The sequence below is a fragment of the Polypterus senegalus genome, chromosome 6, assembly GCF_016835505.1.
Source record: "Polypterus senegalus isolate Bchr_013 chromosome 6, ASM1683550v1, whole genome shotgun sequence".
In the NCBI taxonomy this organism is placed as follows: Eukaryota; Metazoa; Chordata; class Cladistia; order Polypteriformes; family Polypteridae; genus Polypterus; species Polypterus senegalus.
This window is the reverse complement of record NC_053159.1, coordinates 2291387-2312615: the sequence shown is the minus strand read 5'-3', so window position 1 is coordinate 2312615 and position 21229 is coordinate 2291387. Positions and strand designations below refer to the sequence as shown.

The window sequence follows — 21229 nt, the reverse complement described above, 5'->3', positions numbered from 1 at the left end:
AACATGTCAGCCAGGGTTTCACCTGCCACTGCAGTTAGAAGTTGGGCCACCCAGTAATCTACAGGCACCACCTTAAATAGGGTAAAGGCCTGGTGGCATCGCGTCTTGAAGCATATTAAAGTGATCTGACTAAATGGCTGGGAATTTTCAAAGGAAGCACACTGCAACCAAATCTTCCATGGAAAGATCAGACCATTATCTGCGGCACAGCTCCTGGTCCGGGCTTTGGTCAGGTCACATCTGGACAACTGCAGCTCTCTGCTGGAAGGAGCACCGACATGTGTCACCAAGCCAGAGCAGATGATTCAAAATGCAGCGAGCGGCACGTCTGATGTTCAAGCAGCTGAGGTGGGCACAGGTCAGTTCTCTTCTCAGGTCACCCAGTAGCGGCACATATGAAGTTCAAATGGGTGCTGCGCATCTACAGAGTAGTCAGTGGGTCCGCACCCGAATATATGGTGACACTCGTGATGTCCTGTGTGCTCTCTGGTCTGCTGCTGGATGGTGATTCAGGATGCCACCTCTACGTGGCAGCAAATCTCAATGCAATCTCTCTTCATGTCCAGCTCCACCAGAATGCCCGACTCCCTCAGTGTGTTTAAGAAGGCTTTGAAAGACCCTCTTCTTCACTGGATGTCTGCCTAACTGGTAATGGCTTTGTTGGGCTCTTGTAACCATCAAAGTATAACTTGCTTACCCATTGCTCTGAGCCATTCAATTCTGATGATCAAGTTTATACCCTTGTCCTGTCAGACGTGTCCCCAAACAGTCCAAAGTCTGACATTTACTCAGTTGTGCTGACCTCTTTTGTAAGTCACTTTGCATACAAGTGTCTGCTAAGCAAAGTAATGTAGAGTTTAGAACAACTTAATAAGAACAGGCAGCCAGTCCGCCCAGTTAGCTCACCAGTCCTAATCTCTGAGATTCTCCAAATTATATCGAGTCGAGATTTGAAGGTTCCTGGTGTCCTACTCGCCGCTACAGTACTCTGTCACTTATCCCATGTCTCCCTGAACAGGGGACATCTTCAGGGCTTATTCACTGCTGCAATTCCACTCCAAGCCAGGGGTTGGTGCTGTCGTTCACATCTTCTCCCTTTTTTGCCCACAGAAGGGAAGATCGAAGGCAAGAGGAACAGTGATGACATCACTTCCGCTTCAGCCAATAAACCCACCTCTTCCTGCCAGGAGCAAATTTGTGAGCGACGCCAACGGATAGTCTCAGCTAATCTATGACTTCAGAAGAAAGACATCACTCCACAGCTCTGGCTGACGACTGCTTTGTTGATTTTTGTTTCCCTTGGTCAGTTTATCTGCCAATTATACAGATGCCCTAACTTTTTATCTTTGTCTGGCTCTCATTCTTAAGATGTGAAAAGAAAAACTTTCTAACATTTGTGTGAACGTTGCCTTTAACAAGTTGCCACCTGTGTCCTTGAGTTACTGGGGGAGATTCTGTTTCAGAGTTAACAGCCATCTTTTCTTATTTTTCTTAATTCCACCGTCCTTAACAATGAATCTACGGTTTTCTACATTTTAATTGAATTTCTCTATTGAATGTTAAAGTAGTTCCCACATAAACTGTTGTTATATCTTTTACAATAACTCTATAAAAATGGAGGAAAGTTAACTTACGCATTTAGTGTGGCAATAAGGCAAAGACAAACACCTTCTCGAGTTCGGTTATTCTTATGCTTGAATCCTCCTAGCATTCGATCCCAGACATACTGTAGGAAAATACAAAACACAATCAAGATGTCAGTCTCTTCTTTGAAAAGAGAACGGTCTCACCTGATAGTCCCGGCTAAACTGACCACCAAGGCCTGCTAATCATTCCCTAATAGAATTGATTAAATAGTTCAGAAATGAACTAAAACATCTCTAATTGGCAGTCTCTCTTACCCCTTCACCACCTAGTGGCTAATGTGCAAAATGGCTGCCATTGCAACATCCAGATGAATGATACACATGAGTGGTGGCTGAAGTGGCTCCCACTCTCTATGGGAAGCAGTATATGAATGTAATTACTTAAAAGCAGTATATGAATGTAATTACTTAATTCTTCTTCTTATTATTATTATTAATAAGGTTTTTATCCAGAGAGTATTATTTTATTTCACACTACAGAGATGTTTGTAAAGTATCTATCTATCTATTGTGCCTTTCATATCTATCTATCTCTATCCATCTATCTGTCTCTGTCTATTGTGCCTTTCATATCTATCTATCTATCTATCTATCTATCTATCTATCTATCAATCATATAGTGCCTTTCCTATCTATCTATCTATCTATTTATCAATCTATCTCTATCCATCTATCTCTATCTATTTTGCCTTTCATATCTATCTATCTATCTTAGGTTGACTGGCATCTCCAAATTGGTGCTGTGTGTGTGTGTGTGCGTGTGCAGGACCTTTTAATAAACTGCCCCACCTGTCAGGGTCAGATTGCTCTGCTTTGCTCCTCTTGTTGTTGGGACACCTTCTGACGCCCCATTCCCCACACCCCCCCTGCCCCTCGGCCCATCAGCATCCCTAAACTACATTAAGCAGGTCTGAAAATGCCTGGTTCCATTGTGTTACAGTATATCCTGAGGATGTCATCAGGTTTTGGCGTGTCCCATCTGTGGATTTGTGACCAACAAGATAGAATAGAATGCTCGTCTCGTCGGACCCACTTGCCTGGGGTGTAGCAGCTTGGTCCATGATTTTCAGCAGCAGAGTTTGATCCTGGTCACGGACTTGATCCTTTGCATCTCCTAAACGGTCTATTAAACTAGGGAGGACTGCAAGGGACAAAAGAGACGTCAAAGTTAAACTTCAAATTCTTAAAACCTTCAATAGACAAGAAAGGTGTCAACAAACTTCCAGTCTTTCAGTCATTTGCTCTTTCTGGGATTGGCTTTTCCCAGAGATTACCTGGCACATACATTCCCATATCCTACTTCCAATCTTAGTTGAAGATTCAGCAAATGATCCACTGGGGAGATGATGGGATAGGGGGGTCAGCTGGGACGACACTCAGGGGACCCAACCCAGCTGTATAGTGAGTTCACTTACCAAATCGTATTTTTCATTTTTCCACTGGCGTTAATATTTCACAAGGAGAAATAACAAGACAAATCAGTAAGGTATGTAAAATGAGCAGGAGGCCCCTCCATGTGTTGCAGTGCAGTCATCCAAGAGAGGAAGAACTTGACGTCGACTCACGCAGGACGCCAGACTTACTTTCTAAAATTCCATTCAACACTTTTGCTTACCCTGACCCTGATCATCAAGCTGCAATGAGCAGGCAAGTCCTTCATACTGGTGTCAGGCCAGCGGTCTTCTACTGAATGTCAGCAAGACAAAGGAGATGATTGTGGACTTTAGGAGAAACAGCAGAGGCCCTTCCACCCCCCTCAGTATTAATGGCACTCGGGCAGACAGGGTGGACAGTTTCAGGTGCCCTGTTGTCACATCATGGCGGATCTGTCCTGGTCCAGGCAAACTGACACATTGTTGAAGAAGTTTGAACTACCTCATACACCTCAGGGATTTCACGGTTTTCTCCCAACTACTAAAGAACTTGTGAATATTGTAATGGACGGCAACCCAACCGCAACTGAACAAGGACCCTTACCTTGCCAGGGGGGCCAATGCAATGGAAGGACCTGGGGAGGTGAGCACTGGTAAATATTTTCTCCCCCAGCACGCTAGGTGGCAGCCGCCTTGGGTTAGGATTCCTACGCGGACAACCGCTCGGCATGCTGGGACCTGTAGTCCCATAAGGCAGCTCTGTTGGGTTCCATGGGATTTACAATCCCTACTTTTTGGGACTTCCGATTGTCCTGGAAGTACAGTACTTCCATCGGGTTATGCCCTAGCACAGGAAGAACTCCCTGGTCCGGGATGAAAGAGACCACTCGACCTCCTCCAGACACACGGTGGAAAAGGATGAAGCTCGTCTGGATGAGGTGTGGAGGAGAAGACACAGAACTAAAGACAGAGAGAGAAGAAGAATTGCGGTTGGTTTGTTATCACTTTTGAAGCCTCTGTGCAAGGTATTTGGGTGTGAAGAAACCTTTTATTTTTACCGGAACTTGTGTCTGTGACATTGTGTCTCGGGTATGGGGTGCTGCAATGCCCCCCTGGTGGTCACAACAGCCACCACTGAAAGTATCCTGACAGGAAGTATTGCCACCTGCTTTTGGGAAGGGCACACAGTGGGACCACAAGACTTCTACAGAGAGCGGCCAACTGAACGCGTCACAGGGTGTGCACTCACTCCCTAACCTCCGGGGCATCAACACCAAGCGATGTCAAACCAGGGCAAAAGGAGAATTAACTGAAACGGCGGCCATCCCAGGCAGTGGCCTCTGTTGTGTGCTGCGGTCATGTAATCGGGACGGTGGCCTACAGTCTAGTCCAGAGAGACTGAGGAGAAGCTTCTGACCATCGTCCATCTGCGTGTTAAGGAAGGAAGGCGTCGAGAAATAGAGGATGTCTTATCGTTAACTCTCTCACATTAAGATACTGAAGTCATCTATTGAGTTATTAGCATTAATTATTATCACCAGTATATGCATCAGCTTTGATTATTTATTACTAGGGGGCTCTGCCCCCTGCTCGCTTCGCTCGCCAACCCCTGGGTGGGCTCTACGCACCAGCCACTTCACATCTCTGCCGCTCGCGTAAAACTCTACTTTTCCCTGATGGCAAAACGAATTAGACGAGCTACAAGTCTCTGACTTAAAGTTTAAAGCCAAACAATGCCTACATACTTCTGTCATATGATGTTCAAACTGATCTCTATTCAGCCTCCAGTTAATCCAAAATGCTGCTGCAAGAATTATTACAAGAACAAGAAAATACAAACACATAACTCCAGTTCTTAAATCCTTACACTGGCGCCCAGTTAAGTTTAGAGCCGATTTCAAAATCCTGCTTTTAACATATAAATCATTAAATGGCCGAGGTCCGGCTTACTTGTGTGAACTTATCATGACTTACAAACCTGAGCGCACATTAAGATCTCAAGCTGCCGGTCTGCTTAGGATTCACAGGATTAATAAAATAACAGTGGGAGGTCGAGCTTTTAGTTACAGGACCCCCTAAACTGTGGACTGGTCTGCCTGCTACTATAAAAGACACCCCTTCGGTCTCAGCTTTTAAATCCCGGCTAAAGACCCACCACTTCAGTTTAGCACACCCTGACTAGAGCTGCTGATTAACAGTACAGACTGTTATTAGCACTAAAACATCAGTAATACGATGAATGTTCTAATTTGTTACTAACCCTCACCTATTGTGTTTCTCTTCTCGGTACTCAAATGTGCCACTCGGTGCCACGGCCCACCTGGCAAGTAGTTTTGCCTGCCTAAGGTAAAGTCATCCCTGATGGAGGATCACAGGAATCGGATTGGCGCTATTTAAGGTATGGAAAGGCCAAATAGGGGAGGCAGCTTGATGAATGAGGTCTCCAGGACTCTAAAAATATCCTAATCATATTATGGGATATCATCTACTGTTAAATTCTGCTCCATACTTTTAAAATATTTATTTTTATACTGTATTGAGGATTTGTTCTGTTCTGTGTATTGTATTGTATTGTATTGACCCTCTTCTTTTTAACACCCAACCTACCTGGTAAGGGGTCTCTCTTTGAACTGCCTTTCCCGAGGTTTCTTCCATTTTTTTTCCCCACAAGGGTTTTTTATTGGAGTTTTTTCTTGTCTTCTTAGAGAGTCAAGGCTGGGGGGCTGTCAAGAGGCAGGGCCTGTTAAAGCCCATTGTGGCACTTCTTGTGTGATTTTGGGCTACACAAAAAATAAATTATATTGTATTGTATTGTATATCTGCGGTGGGTTGGCACCCTGCCCAGGATTGGTTCCTGCCTTGTGCCCTGTGTTGGCTGGGATTGGCTCCAGCAGGCCCCCGTGACCCTGTATTCGGATTCAGCGGGTTACAAAATGGATGGATGGATGGATGTATTGTATATCACCTCTGTCCATATGATTAGTCAGTCAGTCAGTCATGTCCCAATCTGCTATATCCTAACACAGGGTCACAGGGGTCTGCTGGAGCCAATCCCAGCTAACACGGGGTGCAAGGTAGGAACCCCGGAAAGGGCGCCAGCCTACCGCAGTATGTCCATATATTCGATCTCTTTCCGCTGTTCCGTTTTTTCACCGAGTAATAACTTCCTTTTGTTAGCGCTAATGCGATCTTTACTATCAGTTTTTGGAGACTTTTGAATTTTCGTACTTACGTAATCTCTAACCAGCTCTGCATGTTTATCGTGCCAACGTTTTTGAATTGTTTACGACGTTCTACTTTGTCTTCTACTCTTTGTCTTTTAGTTCTGACACCGCTTGGAGCTGAGAGCGCAGGAACTGTGTCTGAGAAGCGCATTCACATGAGTGAGAAGTGATTGGACCGCGGGCGAAGGTTGTAAATGTTTGAGAGGAGGGCGGGACTTGTCCAAATCTCTTGGTAAAAAGTCTCATCTCGTGGGACCTGAAATTATCTCCAAGAAAGTCTCGTCCCAGGATTTCCTTTTATAATAAGAGACATATTTAGAATCCTATCAATGATTTTTGAATTTAGAAAGTGACCAGCTGTCCCCCGTGGCTTCTCCCGTGTATTAGTGAAACGGGACAGCGAGGAGGGCCCTGCCCGGCTCCCCACTTTTACTGCCACACTTCCCGCTCTCCTTGTCCCTGCAGCCTTTGTCTCAGATTATCGCAAATATAGGGGGTGGAGCGGGTGGCTCTGAGGCTAAGGATCCAGAAGGTTGCTGGTTCAAATCCCCGTCACTGCCAAAAGAGATCCTACTCTGCTGAGCCCTTGAGCAAGACCCTTAACCTGCACAATGGCTGACCCTGCGCTCTGACCCCAAGGGGTATGCAAAATAAAAAAAAATATATATATATATCATTCCTGCAAGCGAACTATGATGCTTAGCCCAATGTGAGAAATCTCAAAATCAACCGAAATGTTCAAGCAAATTCTAGAAAAAAGCCCAAACTAAATCCGTGAAGTAGTTTACTCGCTTGCTAACTAAGCGGAGGTAAGATACACCCCGAGGCTGGCGAGTGAGTGAGGAGGAGACCGCTGCATGTCTCTTGGATTCGCGTAAATAAATCGACACTGTAAGTGAACTACGATACAAAGCGCAATGAGAGAAGTCGCAAATACAACCGGAATGTTCAAGCAAATTCTAGAAAAAAAAACCCTATCGAGATCCGTGAAAAGTGGATGGACAGACAGACAGACAGGCGTACAGAGAGATGTATTGTTATATTCGTCTCAAGGCACAGTCATAGGAGTTGAGTGCCTGAGCACTTCACTGCGCGTTGTATTGTGTATATAAATTGGAGGTGACAAATAAAATTGGATTTATTATGAAGCTACTGTTTTAAACTAGTGATGAAAAGTCAGCATTGAAATTGAAGAAAAACATCACGTCTCCTCCCCAAGTTCAGTGTGATCCTGTCACTGTAATCTGGTGGCCTGTGATTATTACTATTATTATTATTATTACTCTTAAATTAGGAGTTTATCCAGAAAATGGGAGTCTTTACAAAGACAACTGGGATTGTTTTGATAAATGACAGTCTCAACAAGCTTCTTCTTCTTCTCCTCTCGGCTGCTCCCGTTAGGGTTTGCCACAGTGGATTATCTTGTTCCATATCTTAAATGACAGTCTCAACAAGCAATAAAGAAGGAACAGAGACAGCAAGAAGAGCAGCCAGCCCACCCAAGGTTGAAAGAAAAGAGGAGACGCCCGACTGCTGGTTACGTCAGTAGAGCTGCGAGATTAGAAAGCCAACACGGCGCCAAGATGTGCTGTAAAGGGGACACCTTCAGATTAGGGGACGCTGGCCACGAGAAACTCATGACACAGCTGAGCAGGTCAGGACTGAAGAGGGGCAGCCAGCGGACCACCGGCTGCAGCAACATGGAGACTTCTGATGGGGACAGCAGACGGGACGCGGAGAAGCCACGCAGATCAGCTCTTTATTTTACAGGGCGCCTTTTACCGAGAAGGTTTCACTTTAGAGAATGCACAAAAATAAAATTTAAAGCAAAAAAAAAACAAAAACCATGGCAAACAATTCACGCTGGTGTGCTGAATGTGTCGCCACTTAAACAGAATTTCTCGTTTGTTTCTCTTCCATTGGCATTCACATCAAAATTACAATAAATGTTAGCTTTGTTACACTGTACTTGCAAAATAAATTATTACAAAAAAATGACATTGATATAAAATGATGTCACTACACATGATGATTAACACACCACCAGTCATATGAACGGCCACTTTAAATAAAGAAAAACTCCATACCTGTGCCAATCTGAGTCCTAAAGCGATCCTGCAGTCTAGAGATTAAGGCAGATAAAATGTCCATACCTAACAAGGCCACCTGCAAAGAAAACCAGAAAACAGTGAGTCTCATAATAAAACGTGTGTGTGTGTGTTTGGTTACACACGTATATACTGTACATCAGAACAATCTGGACGAGGACAGACGATTCGGCCCCTCAAAGCTCGCCAGTCCTCTCCACTTATTTCTTCTAAAAAAAACGTCAAGTCGAGTTTTGAAAGTCATCCCATCTACCACACTACTTGGTCACTTATTCCAAGGGTCTGTCGTTCTTTGTGTAAAGAAAAACTTCCTGATGTTTTTGTGACATTTCCCCTTCACAAGTTTCCAGCTGTGTCCCCGTGTTCTTGATGAACTCATTTTAAAGTCACCGTCTCGATCCATTGGACTGATGCCCTTCATCATTTTAAACACTTCAGTCAGTCAGGTCTCCTCTTCATCTCCTTTAAAGGCTCAGCTCTTTTAGTCTTCACTCGTAACTCATCACCTTTAGCCCCCCGTAGTCAGCCTAGTCGCTCTTCTCTGGACCTTCTCTAGTGCTGCTATGTCTTTATGGAGACCCAAACTGTACACAGGACCCCAGATGAGGCCTCACCAGTGTGTTATAAAGGTGAGCAGAACCTCCTGTGACTTGTACTCCACACATCAAGGCGCTATATAACCTGACATTCTGTGAGCCTTCTTAATGGCTTCTGAACACTGGCTGCCAGTCGATAGCTTACAGAAGTGTTTCCCAAACTCAGTCCTGGGGACCCCCTGTGGCTGCAAGTTTTTTTTCCAGCCAGATTTAAAATCAGTGATAATAATCGATAACAACTGATCTCATTTAATTAGCTGGTCTTTTTTACTTTTCTCTTATTCTGCATTCAGAAAAACAAAACATTATGGTTTTTGCATTTATATTAAAAATATTTCTCTTTTTTTCTAAAGTTATAAATGCTTAACTGTTGTTTTCCTATTATTGTCCCCTTTTCCTGTGTAGTTTGCTCCCCTAATAGTGACAATTAACAACCAGCACAGCAGACACCCGGGACGATGAAAGCAGCAACGATTTTAGTGTCAGACTCGCTAATTAGTAAAGAATCAATTAAATAACTAAAACACCTAAAAAAGCAGATTGAAATTGAATTTTGAAAAACTTTTAAAAAGCCTACATATTTCCCATATAACTGCATATTACATTTTAATAAAATTGTCAGCATCGAGATCATCTGGATGGCTCTGCTAGGTCAGAAATCCCCGCCTTGGGCCAAGAGGGGGTGTGGTCACTACTGGGGTCCTCTGCATTCTCCACAGATCTGAGCAATCACCAGGAGATGAGGCATAGCCCCGCCCCTAAAGGGCGGTGCCTGTGCCACCCTCCTAGGACCAGAGCCCATAAAGGCAGAAGCCTGAAGCCAGCAGGCCATCTTTTACAAATAAATAAATAATAAATACAAAGAGGACTGTTTGACTTATGTTAGGTAGATTGTCCAGAGGGGACTGGGTGGTCTCTTGGTCTGGAACCCCTACAGATTTTATTTTTTTTTTTTCTCCAGCCTTTGGAGTTTTTTTTTTTTTCTGTCCACCCTGGCCATCGGACCTTACTCTTATTCTATGTTAATTAATGTCGACTTATGTTTATTTTTATTGTGTCTTCTATTTCTCTATTCATTTTGTAAAGCACTTTGAGCTACATTTTTTTTGTATGAATATGTGCTATATAAATAAATGTTGATTGATTGATTTCGACCCTGCAGAATGAAGAGAGATGGAGCTGTCAGCTGTTACTCTTGGCCTACGTAATGTTAAAAGGCATGTCACTGGAGTCCCAAAGCACACCAGTCCCAAAATGCTCTAAAAGCACATCCAACAAAGCCCACTAGAGGAGGATATACTGATACGCCCCAGCCAGATAAAACGGGCAAACACAGAAACTTCATAAAAGTAAAGACGTTTTATTTTTCACAAAAGGTGCTTTGTGATACTGTGCTGGCGAAATGGAGACGCCAGAAAACACAAAGCAATCCAAGAGAAGCACAGTAACAATACAGGAATCCCAACGGCAAAGTCAAAAAACAGAGGCCACAGGTCTAAACTCCATCCATCCATCCATTTTCTAACCCGCTGAATCCGAATACAGGGTCACGGGGGTCTGCTGGAGCCAATCCCAGCCAACACAGGGCACAAGGCAGGAACCAATCCAGGGCAGGGTGCCAACCCACCGCAGGACACACACAAACACACCAAGCACACACTAGGGCCAATTTAGAATTGCCAATCCACCTAACCTGCATGTCTTTGGATTGTGGGAGGAAACCGGAGCGCCCGGAGGAAACCCACGCAGACACGGGGAGAACATGCAAACTCCACACAGGGAGGACCCGGGAAGCGAACCCAGATGGGTCTCCTAACTGCGAGGCAGCAGCGCTTCCACTGCGCCACCGTGCCGCCCGGTCTAAGCTCCAAAGGAAAAAAAAGGTACAAAGTACAGAGAAGCACAAGAACTCACCCAACTCCCAAAACACATTTAATAAATTGTCAGGGACTGTGGGAGACCCTCCAGATTTATAAGGCGGAGGGCACCGATTGGCAGGTGGCTCCACCTCTTGGCGGACCACCTACAAAAAAACATGGAACGTAACCAAGGCATACGACACAAAGTCGATAATAAACAGGAGAATCATTAAGAATAAATAAATGACAAACAAATGAACACAAAAGACATGAAACAAAACAAGGCGAGGAACCTGGCTGAAACATGACAGTGCCATGATGGCATGGGCGCATTTGTGTTTTGTGTTGGACTTTTTCTTGTAAAAAAAAAAAAAAGAAAGAACCTGTTGGCATATGAGGTCAAGCCTGTATGTCTGAGGATCACCTTGTGGTATCACCCTGGGGTGAGAGGGGGCGCTGTCGCTAACTGTCTCGTTTCTTCCCTCTGCAGCACAGAGAAGGTGTCTCGGGGAGCTGACTGACCACGCCCCCATCGTTCCCTCAGTTCCCGCCCCTTCCAATCAGAAACATAGAAAAAGGGCCCACCCCTGGAAGGTGGCGTCTCACTCAGACCCGAACGCCAAGTCAGATGATCCAAAGTGGGCTTTTTCTTTTTTTTGCCTCCTAGTGCCCCCCATGTGCCTGCTTATTTAACTGCCAGCTTTTTTGTTGGGAAAAGGATATTAAACAGGGTGGCTCAGTTGGCACCTCAACTATTTTTGGGACTCTGCAATTTCACTTGTTTCACCATCATAAATATGTATTTATATAAATGTTTTAATAGATTATATATTATTTATACATGTTTTATATATTAAACAGTGCATTCACAGAGTATTCTGACCCCTTCAATATTTACATATTTTCTTATATTGCAGCCTTGTACTAAAATCATTTAAATTCAGTTATTCCTTCATCAAGCAACACTTAATGCCCCAGAATGACAAAGCAAAACCAGGATTTTAGGCAGTTTTGCAAATTTATTTAAAATAAAAAGTGAAATATAACATGGAGACAGGCACAGATGGCGTCTTTCTCACCGTCCCAAGCAATAAGGAAGCTGAAGGCAGATTACGAGGGAGTCTTAGTTTTATTTTAAATGGCACTTTGGCCACGTCACACATCAATACATGACGACGCGGAAGCTCATCCCAAGTAGACATCTCGTCCTCTGGGTCCCGCGAGGCCCCTTTTACACCCTGTAGGGTCTTCCTTGTCCCGCGTACTGCGTGGGCTGACATTGTTCGACATCGACACTGTTGGCGGTGCCATCACAAGACATATTATTAATCAAACAAAAGCGGCAACACAAGGAAGATTACAAACTAGCATGCTGGTCAAAGCCCATTTGGAGCCCTAGGTGGGGAGAAGGGACAGCTCCCCTCAGTGTCCGTAGTGTCCCTAATCAGTATTAGACTTTAATGACTCCCCCTCAGTGTACATACCACAGAATTTACAGGGCATGTGCCCCTTATCTTTCATATATGGCGTGCAAGCAGGATTAGTAGAGTTTGACGACTGAGGGGGTCCCTCTTGGTGTCTGGAGCTTGTGCCCCATTACTTACTCAATTGGCACCCCCTCCGTGTACATAACACAGCCTTTACAGAGCGTGTGCCCATTAGATTTCATTAATGGCACCCCTAATGGATTAACAGGCTCAGGCTGTATTTGCCATTACAAATGCTTTGGTGTGGGCGCCCAATGCCACCCTGGCCGGCTGCCCTTGCCGCCCATACCTAAATCTGCCGCTGTTTCAAAGCTTAACTTCTCCATCACCTTTCACAATGAGCTCCATCAGAAAACACAATTGGGTCAAACAAAGCAACAAGGGAGAGCAAAAATAAACACTTCAGTGTATAGCAGCTCTGCCAACTGACCGCACTGAAGAACTGAAAGGCATTTGGTTTGAACAAAATCATCATCTTTATTTCATATACACTGTATAAAAAGGCAAAAGAGAAATAATGACATAGAAGGGCAAGAAAACTAGAAGAGGGCACAGTGGTTAAGGATTTGGGCTTTTGACTTCAGACCCTGAGGCTGTGGCTTCGTATCATGTGCCTGCCGCTGTGTGACCCTGAGCAAGTCACTTCACCTGCCGCTGTGCTCTTGTTCAAATAAAACAAAAGAAACGCAACTAATTGCATCTCTCAAATGTTGTAAGTCCATCCATCCATCCTTTATCCAACCCGCTACATCCCAACTACAGGGTCACGGGGGTCTGCTGGAGCCAGTCCCAGCTAACACAGGGTGCAAGGCAGGAAACAAACCCCGGGCAGGGCGCCAGCCCAGCGCAGACGTTGTAAGTCGATTTGGATAAAAGCATCAAATAATAAGGGATAACAGAAAATGAGAACAGATTGTGTGATAATATAGCGCCTTTCACACTAGGCACTGTCAGACCATACAAGACATACAGTAATAATAATAGTAACGTTTGAGTTTCAATAAAGGGCGGCACGGTAGCGCTGCTGCCTCGCAGTTTGCTTCCCAGGTCCTCCCTGCATGGAGTTTGCATGTTCTCTCCGTGTCTGCGTGGGTTTCCTCCCACAGTCCAAAGACATGCAGGTGAGGTGCATTGGCGATTCTAAATTGTCCGTAGTGTGTGGGTGTGTATGTGTGTGTGCCCTGCGGGTGGCTGGCGCACTGCCTGGGGTTTGTTTCCTGGGAAACTGGCTGGGATTGGCTCCAGTAGACCCCCGTGACCCTGTAGTTAGGATATAAGCGGGCTGGATAATGGATGGATGGAGTTTCAATGAGGCCTTTCTACAGGTTCCAAATCTGTCACACATGAAAGCCCAGGTTTATCTTCAGCGACTTTCATTAACGGCATGCATAATTGTGCAAAAATGAAGTACATCAATACTTGTGAGTTATTGTAACAGTTACGCAGATATCTTCGATTATGAGCCGTTACACTGAAACACAAAGCGACAGACGGAGCCAGCATTGTAAAGATCCTTCAAACTGACGCCTTTTGTTTTATTTCTCAGCGGCTGAACGCGGCAGTCACCGCGAGAGAAATCCGCCCATCCCGGAAAGGCCGTGAAGGAACCGCCCCTTTGAAAACGTAAGGCACGGTGCTAACCCAATCAGGGGTGAATATTCAAAACAGCCACGCAGAGCCTCATGGGTACAGCACAGACCGCTTCTAAATATGTGAAATTAAACGCAACGCACCTATAATCATAAGGATTTCTAAGATATTCACAAGCTACTGTGTTTAACGCCGGTATATATGCACGGAAAGCTTAACTCTGTTGTGCCTCGTTCAAACACCACACTCGTCGCATGCCCGCGGCTTTCACGAGCCCGTTTCTCTGCTCTTTTAATTCCAACCATCTTTGTCTTGGGGTTGGGCGGCTGTTCAATGATCGTTAAGTGAGCACAGCCCTGCTAACACCTGAACGACACATACGCATCACCTGGACTTCGGTTCAGGCTCGGGTGCAATTTTTGGAAACTCCAAACCATAACAAGAGAAAGGTAAAAATATAAGAATTATGATTTATTGCTGCGGCTTATTTAATTGGGGAGTCTGTTTTTCCACATTTTATAACTTTTATACTCGATAGTTCTGTGAATGTGTGTCTCTCTGCCAATGCTGGCGTCCCTCACTATTCGACAACATTAATATTAAATAGTAAAATAGTGAAAATGGGACTGCAACCATTTCTATATTTTACAGCATGAGAAACGAAAAACTGTAGCCGGCGTTATATTTTCATTCTAAACCGCGTGGTTTTCTGCGCCCTTGTGTTAATTACGTTAAATGAGTTTACTTTAACTTTTCCGTGGAATTATTACATTTCCGAAGTTGAGGAGAAAATGTGGGCTGCGATTCACCTTTACACCAAACGATGGCGCACTTTCCTCTTCCAGAGACATTACATACGACGGATCGCCATAACACAGATGGCTTGATCGAGGAGCAGCACTCTGGTGAATCAGCACACTGTGAAAAGCACTTGAACGTAGCCTGCTGCCTCTGTTCACTTTCCAAAATGTTTCAAGTAATAATAATAATACTATATAAAAATATAAAGAATATAGCACCTTTGCCATGCTCAAACGAAAACCTAGGAGATCCTCCAACTACACATTTATCGACATTAACTTACTAAACCCTTTTGTGACACATTTCTGTATGAAGCCGATTTTACTTTTATTACTTTAAGACCCCCTACTTCTCGCTTAGCCGGGCACCCTGCGGACTCTAAGCCGGTGCAAACACACCGAACGGTCGCTCAGGCGCCACAACAACCCGCCTTCAAAGCCGGTCAGTCTGTTTACTGAACTCTGGGCGTGGTGTTTAACTCCGCCCAGACCGTTGTAAGTTACATGTATCCAATCGCAATCGCCTCTGAGCCCGGTAAATTCCAGTCTCGCGAGAAGATTTAACGGCAACCAGCCAATTAAAATCCTTTTGAGCTAGATTGACGACTAGACTCCACCCCATTCATGCCCCTGCAATATTTAATCTTCGGCCCCTCCTACTGACTGGAGGCGCACGAGTGTCGTGCAGGCGGGCTGTTTGCACTTGAGCAGTTTTGCTGGCATGTTGGTGATTCTCGGAAGAAAAAAGACGAACGAACAAACGTGTTTGCGGGGCACTGGCATGGAGAGAATAGCAAACGGCAGTGGCTGAATCATCGTCGTATCTGCCCATGATCCTCCTCCAGCGAGTGCCTGGTACGACAGGGGACTGATCCACTGTGAGTCGGTGTGGGCGAGCGCCTGGATACTGCCTTGTATCCGAATAAGCCTGGAGGGGCGTACAATGCAACTTGCACATCACACGTGCTTATTCATACTTTTACACACAGGTTTCAGGGCTTGCTTAGGGTCGCACGATGTTCTAGTTAATGAAGCGCCTTTACGTGCCCCAAAGCTCTTAAACAGGCAAAGGCCTTTCAATACTACGAGGATAAACGATATCCGAATAGCGAGTCTCTGCTTAGGTGTTTCCAAGCAACCTTATGGTTTTGTTATAGCGCCTCTCTGGCCACACCCCTCACGCCGTACTTCTCTAAACTGGACAGGTACAGCACAATCGTTGTTGTTTTTGTTTTCTAAACTCCATCACTCATGACACAGCTCCTTACACTAATGGCCCCCGTTTCCTTTGTCAGGTGTCACTCTTTACGGTGACTGTCAGTTATGGATAGATTTGTAGCGCTGCTGTCATCTTGTCCTTCACATATAATTTTACATTTACAACTCGAGCTTTCCCCTCCTGCCGTAGAAGTTCGTCTATCGAGTTCTTCTGTCACAGCCTTCACGTTACCAATTTGTGTTCAACACTGCGGTGCTTCGGCCACTAGAGGGCCCCCTCACATGCCTAGCCAGCTTCACGGTTTTTGTCATTTTTACTGTACATGAAAACATGGTTACCTTCTCAGTTGCAGCCAATAACAGAAAGAAAAGAAATAAAAAAATCAGACAGAGACGAAATAGACACAGAAATCGTAAAACACTGACATCATTTGAAAAACAAACAATCTAGATTACCTGTTCACTGCTTCTAGCAGCTTGATCATGTGGCCGTACCCTAAAAAAAAACACCTAATAACTCAGCAATTCTGGAGTTCTTTACAATCTCTGCTATTCCTTATTAAAAAGGCGAATGGCACTGGGAAAGAAAGGAATTTCTGGAGCCCCTCTCCACCCCGATTTACTGTTCTGCGTCTAAAGCCTGGCTGTCATCACTTGAGATGACTTCCAGTTCCGTCACCATTGCCCTGTGACACACACTCACCAAATTGCCAACAATGTCACTTCACCTGCATGTTTTTGTAATCTGCTGGAGCCTTGTACATTTTGGTTTACAGGACCAAAGCAGGCAATGAAGCTGAATTTGGTGGCAGACAGGATCAGACGGTCCTGACTCGGCAGGAGACAGAGAGCTAATTTTATGAGTTGAAAGAGCAAAACACAAATGGACTGAGCAGACGAGAGGCAAGAATCAAAGTCAAAAACCAGGAAAGAAGTCAAAAGCAGGCAAGACACGGGTACCATGGGCAAAAACGGAGATTCTTTTTGAGATTTAAAGGATTTATATGTAGGCTGGCTAAGGGCTTGGCACAAAAGCTGCCCTTTTATCTCGTTGTGCCAATGAAGTCGAGGTCACAACCCCAGAGACCACACCCCTAGAAACGCAGAATGTGACCCTAACAACGGCAATGCCAAATGATGTCTAATATAGAAAAAGGCCATAAGACCCTAAAATTCAGCCCAGATCACAAGACACCCTGTGATAAAGGACAACAGGAGGTCCTTGTCCACTTTTAAACGTCCACTCTGTCGGGGAGACATAAGCATGGATTGCATTCAGTGTTGGTATTTTTAATATTTGTATTTCAGTTGTGGCAGAAGCTCTTGGTTGGCGCCGACCCGACACAGACTGACAACGAAGGCGCAGGTGAAAATCTACAAAAATATTTATCTGTTCTTCGTCTGTGGGATACGCCTTCCTTGTACCCACAGACACAACACAGTCCCCAAAAAGACACACAGCAGACAACCCCAAAACACTGCAAAAATCACTCCTCTTCCTCCCAGGCAGCTTTGTCCTCCTCTTCCTCCTGACTCTGGCGCCCTGAGTTATGGCTGCAGACTCCCTTTATAGCCCACCCGGAAGTGCAGCCTAATTTAGGTTAATTGCCACCTGAAGCACTTCTGGGTGGGGCTGCGTTACGGTCCACACGGGCTCAGGAAGCCTTGTAGCTCCCCCTGGCGGTGGCCACGGAGCCCAACAGATATGAGCTCCAGTGTCCCAGGATAGTGGCCCCAATGCAACCCGGGTGGCTGCCACCAAGTGTTCCCGGGGACGTAGCGTGGATCCCATGGCTGCTCCCCTGGATCTAGTATCAAAGTGGCGTCCCGGCCAGGCATGGGTCTCGGCCGTCCGCCACACAGTACATATTTTTAATCATTTAGATTCAGTCAGTGCCTCTACCTCGTCCTCCACAAGAACAATGGATGAACGTACATATGTAAAACTCTTACAGTCAAATGTCATTTTTTTCGTCTTTGTGACATTTAGAGTGTGGCAGGTCTTGCTGCCCCAGTTCACCAGCAACTCTGACCACCATTGTGGTAGAAGAGGAGCGGGGGCACAGACTGATGAAAGAGGTGACACCAGAAATGTCACAACTGGGATTGCCAAGTTTTATTTGAACGTAGCAAGCACTTTCATTGTATTGCTCTTCTATCCTAGTTTTGAGGATCATCCTCGTCATCCTCATCATTTATATTCTGCTTTTCCAGATGCTCTGGCTATTTAAGCCGTTATCTCCCAGTGGCCACGTTTATGGCGGTGACACTGAACTAGTTTGCTGTTGTCACACTGTTGGGCCTTGAAGAAGGGACAGTTAGTCCTGAAATGTGGAGGCTACTCTACTTTGTGACTGGGCTTTGTAACCAGCTGCAAAAAGTCTGAAATCCCGGAGTCACAGTTTTGTCTTTTGAGTGACATCGGCCACCTGTGGTATAGCGGGTCCACAGCGCACGTTAAAAGGGCCACTTTTAAAATAAATAATCGGCGCATTCGCGGCTTAGCGAGGAGGTGTGGTGATGTGTGGCTGAAGCGGTTCCTGAGGAGTTGGTGATGTGGCCGTTTCTCGCCTAAGTGCACAGGTGAGAAACGCTCCGCATCTGTAATTGTTCTCAGGAGCTGCTGATTGCCACAGCTGCCACGTCCTCTCCATAAATAGAAGCGCGAGGCGGCTAAAGGAGGAAGAAAGAGGAAAAAAGACGGAGGTTGCAGGAAGCAGCGTAGAGAGAGAGAGAGAGAGCCGTTGCGAGTGAGCAGGCAGCTGGACAGTGAGCCCTAGCAGGAGTGTCTGGCCGACACCTAGGGCAGTCGGCAGTGGTCGGCTCCCGCTGAGCATACTGAGGAGCGGGAGTGACCGGTAGTAGGACGGCTGGCCGCGAAAGGCCGAGAAGGCACCGGGAGTCGGGAGACTTGGGCGATGAATTCCCTGCCGTGGGCGTCCTGGTCGCCAGGGAAGCCAAGTCTCGGTCTGGAGGGTGTGCGACCGAAGTCAGGGACCAGTGGAGCGGGGACAGCAAGGTCAGCTGCTGAGAGGGCGACTCTCCTGTTGCGGGGGGGCCCAGACGGCAGAAGCAGGAGAGCCGCCAGCCTGTTTTTAAAGGGTCTGCTTCCAGCATTGTTTTAAAGAGTTTTTTTCTAATGGACTTTAACCTCCACATTTCACTTCAGTTTTTATGGATTATTTATTTCATGATTTGGAATGCACTGCAGTTCTTTATTTGGACATTGCTGTTGTTTTTAATAAAAGCACTTGGCACCTTTTTGCACCATCCCCTTGCTCTATTTGTTGGGCCTCACTGCCGTGCTCATCGCCAACATTACCGACGGTGACGGGTTCAGGGCTCCCCGAGCGGAAGATGGGAGCATGCAGCGAACCCGCATCGTCACACCACCTCCGGATATTCTCTGTCTGAGATGGACGTCTCCCGTTTGCCTCAGTTGTTTCCTGGAACATTCACACAAAAGACATGGAACTGTTTGAAAAGTAAGCCCACTGAACTACAGCCCCCCCATAATGTTTGGGATGGAGACACAATTCTCCTGGATTACCTTTCTTCTGTTCCACAATTTAAAATCACAAATCAAACCATTCAGACATCGCAATGAAAGTGCAGCATTGCGGCCTTTTATTTAAGGGGATCGGCACATATTTCAGTCACACAACACTTTATCTACACGGCCCCCCATTTCAGGGGAGGCACCAGAATGTTTGAGACACAGCAATGGCAGGTCTGTTAAAGCAGTTGTCACGTATCCCAGCATGCAATGACTGCTTCAAGTCTGCGATTCGTCGACAACAGCAGGTGCTGAGGGTCTTCTCTGCCAAGCCGTCTTCAGCTCCTGCTTGTTTCGGGGGGCTTGTCCCCTTCAGTTTTCTCTTCAGCATATGGAAGGCCTGCTCTGTTGGACTGAAATCAGGTGACTCATCTGGCCATTCCAGAATTTTCCATTTTTTAGCTTTGTTGTGCTGCCTCAGCGGTGTGTTTGGCTCATTATCTTGTTGTAGATTATCACTTTAACTTAATCCTCATAATCTCTACGTTCAATTCATCACAATAACTATTCATGGTGGCTCTAAAATCCGTACTGACCCCAACTCTCTCTTCTGTGTCTTTTTCCTGCGCCACCTCCACCTACTCAAAGCATCATGAGGCTTCAACAATGATGGATGGATTAAAAGGCAGAAGTCTATGTGACCATCTTCATCAAGTCCTTCCATGAAAACTCTAAATCCAAAGAGGACTGTTTCACTCATGTGAGGTGGAATGGCCAGAGGGGACTGGTCAGGGGGTCTCATGGTCTGGAATCCCTACAGATTTGTCTGGAGTTTTTTTTTTGTTTTTTCTGTCCCCACTGGCCACTGGACCTTACTCTTATTCTATGTTAATTAATGTTGACTTATTTTATTTTCTTATTGTGTCTTTTATTTTTCTGTTCTTTATTATGTAAAGCACTTTGAGCTACTGTTTGTATGAAAATGTGCCATAGAAATAAATGTTGTTGTTATTGTTGTAGGATGAAGCGCCGTCACCCAAGCCCCCCCTGGACTTGATGTTTCTACACACCTCACAATTCATCGGGCCACTGATGTCAGCACTTCCATCGCCAAAGTGTGCCAGGACCTGTGCCATCCATACATGCCCAAGTCATAACAGCACCGCCATGTTTAACAGAGGAGGTGGTCTGCTTTGCAGATCTTTATGGTCTCCACACTTTGCTCTCACCATCATCACTCTGACGCAGGTCCCTCTTCGTCTCGTCGGCCCACAAGACCTTTTCCTAGAGTTCCGTAGGCTCGTTGAAGTCCTTTGTCACAAACTGTCACCTGGCCCTCCTGTTTTTGTGGTGTTCATCCCGCAGTGTGACCTCTGGTTTTCTGCTCATGGAGTCTTCAGTTGATAGTTGTCTCTGACACACACATACACACACACACACACACACACACACACATCGGCCCTCCGAAGTCTGTTACTGGTCTGTCTTGACCAGGGTGAGGATTCTTCTGTTATTAGCAGTGGTGGTCTTCCTTGGCCTAGCAGTCCCTTTGTGATTTCTGATATCCCAGACAGTTGACTTACGTCGTCCTAATGTTTTCTCGATGACTCTAATAGTTTGAATCTCGTTTTTTAGCCTCTTGATGGCTTCTTTGTCTTTTATTGACACAGCTCTAGTAGTTGTCATGTTGAACAATGGCGACTACAGACTCCAAAGGATTCAAGCCATGAAACCCACCTGAGGAATCACAAACACCTGTGACACCAATCATCCCAGACATTATGGTGCCCTGAAATGAGGGGCTGTGTAGAAAAAGTGTTGTGTGACCAAAA

The 21229-nt window shown here is 45.5% G+C and overlaps 1 protein-coding gene and 1 non-coding gene across 30 annotated transcripts in view; one reads left to right on the top strand and one right to left on the bottom strand.

Annotated features, from left to right (window-relative positions):
• clasp1a (cytoplasmic linker associated protein 1a) overlaps positions 1-21229 on the bottom strand; it is a 317477-nt gene that overhangs the window by 193015 nt on the left and 103233 nt on the right. For all 29 annotated transcript variants that reach the window (XM_039755243.1, XM_039755255.1, XM_039755246.1 and 26 more), the window contains exons 3-5: positions 8331-8409; positions 2684-2787; positions 1635-1726 (exon numbers count right to left, since the gene is read on the bottom strand). In XM_039755243.1, coding sequence (XP_039611177.1) covers positions 1635-1726; positions 2684-2787; positions 8331-8409 — 275 coding nt within the window. The remainder of the gene's footprint in view (positions 1-1634; positions 1727-2683; positions 2788-8330; positions 8410-21229) is intronic.
• Positions 14184-14310, top strand: LOC120532006. Its single transcript, XR_005634194.1, has one exon. It is a non-coding gene; the product is annotated as a U4atac minor spliceosomal RNA (small nuclear RNA).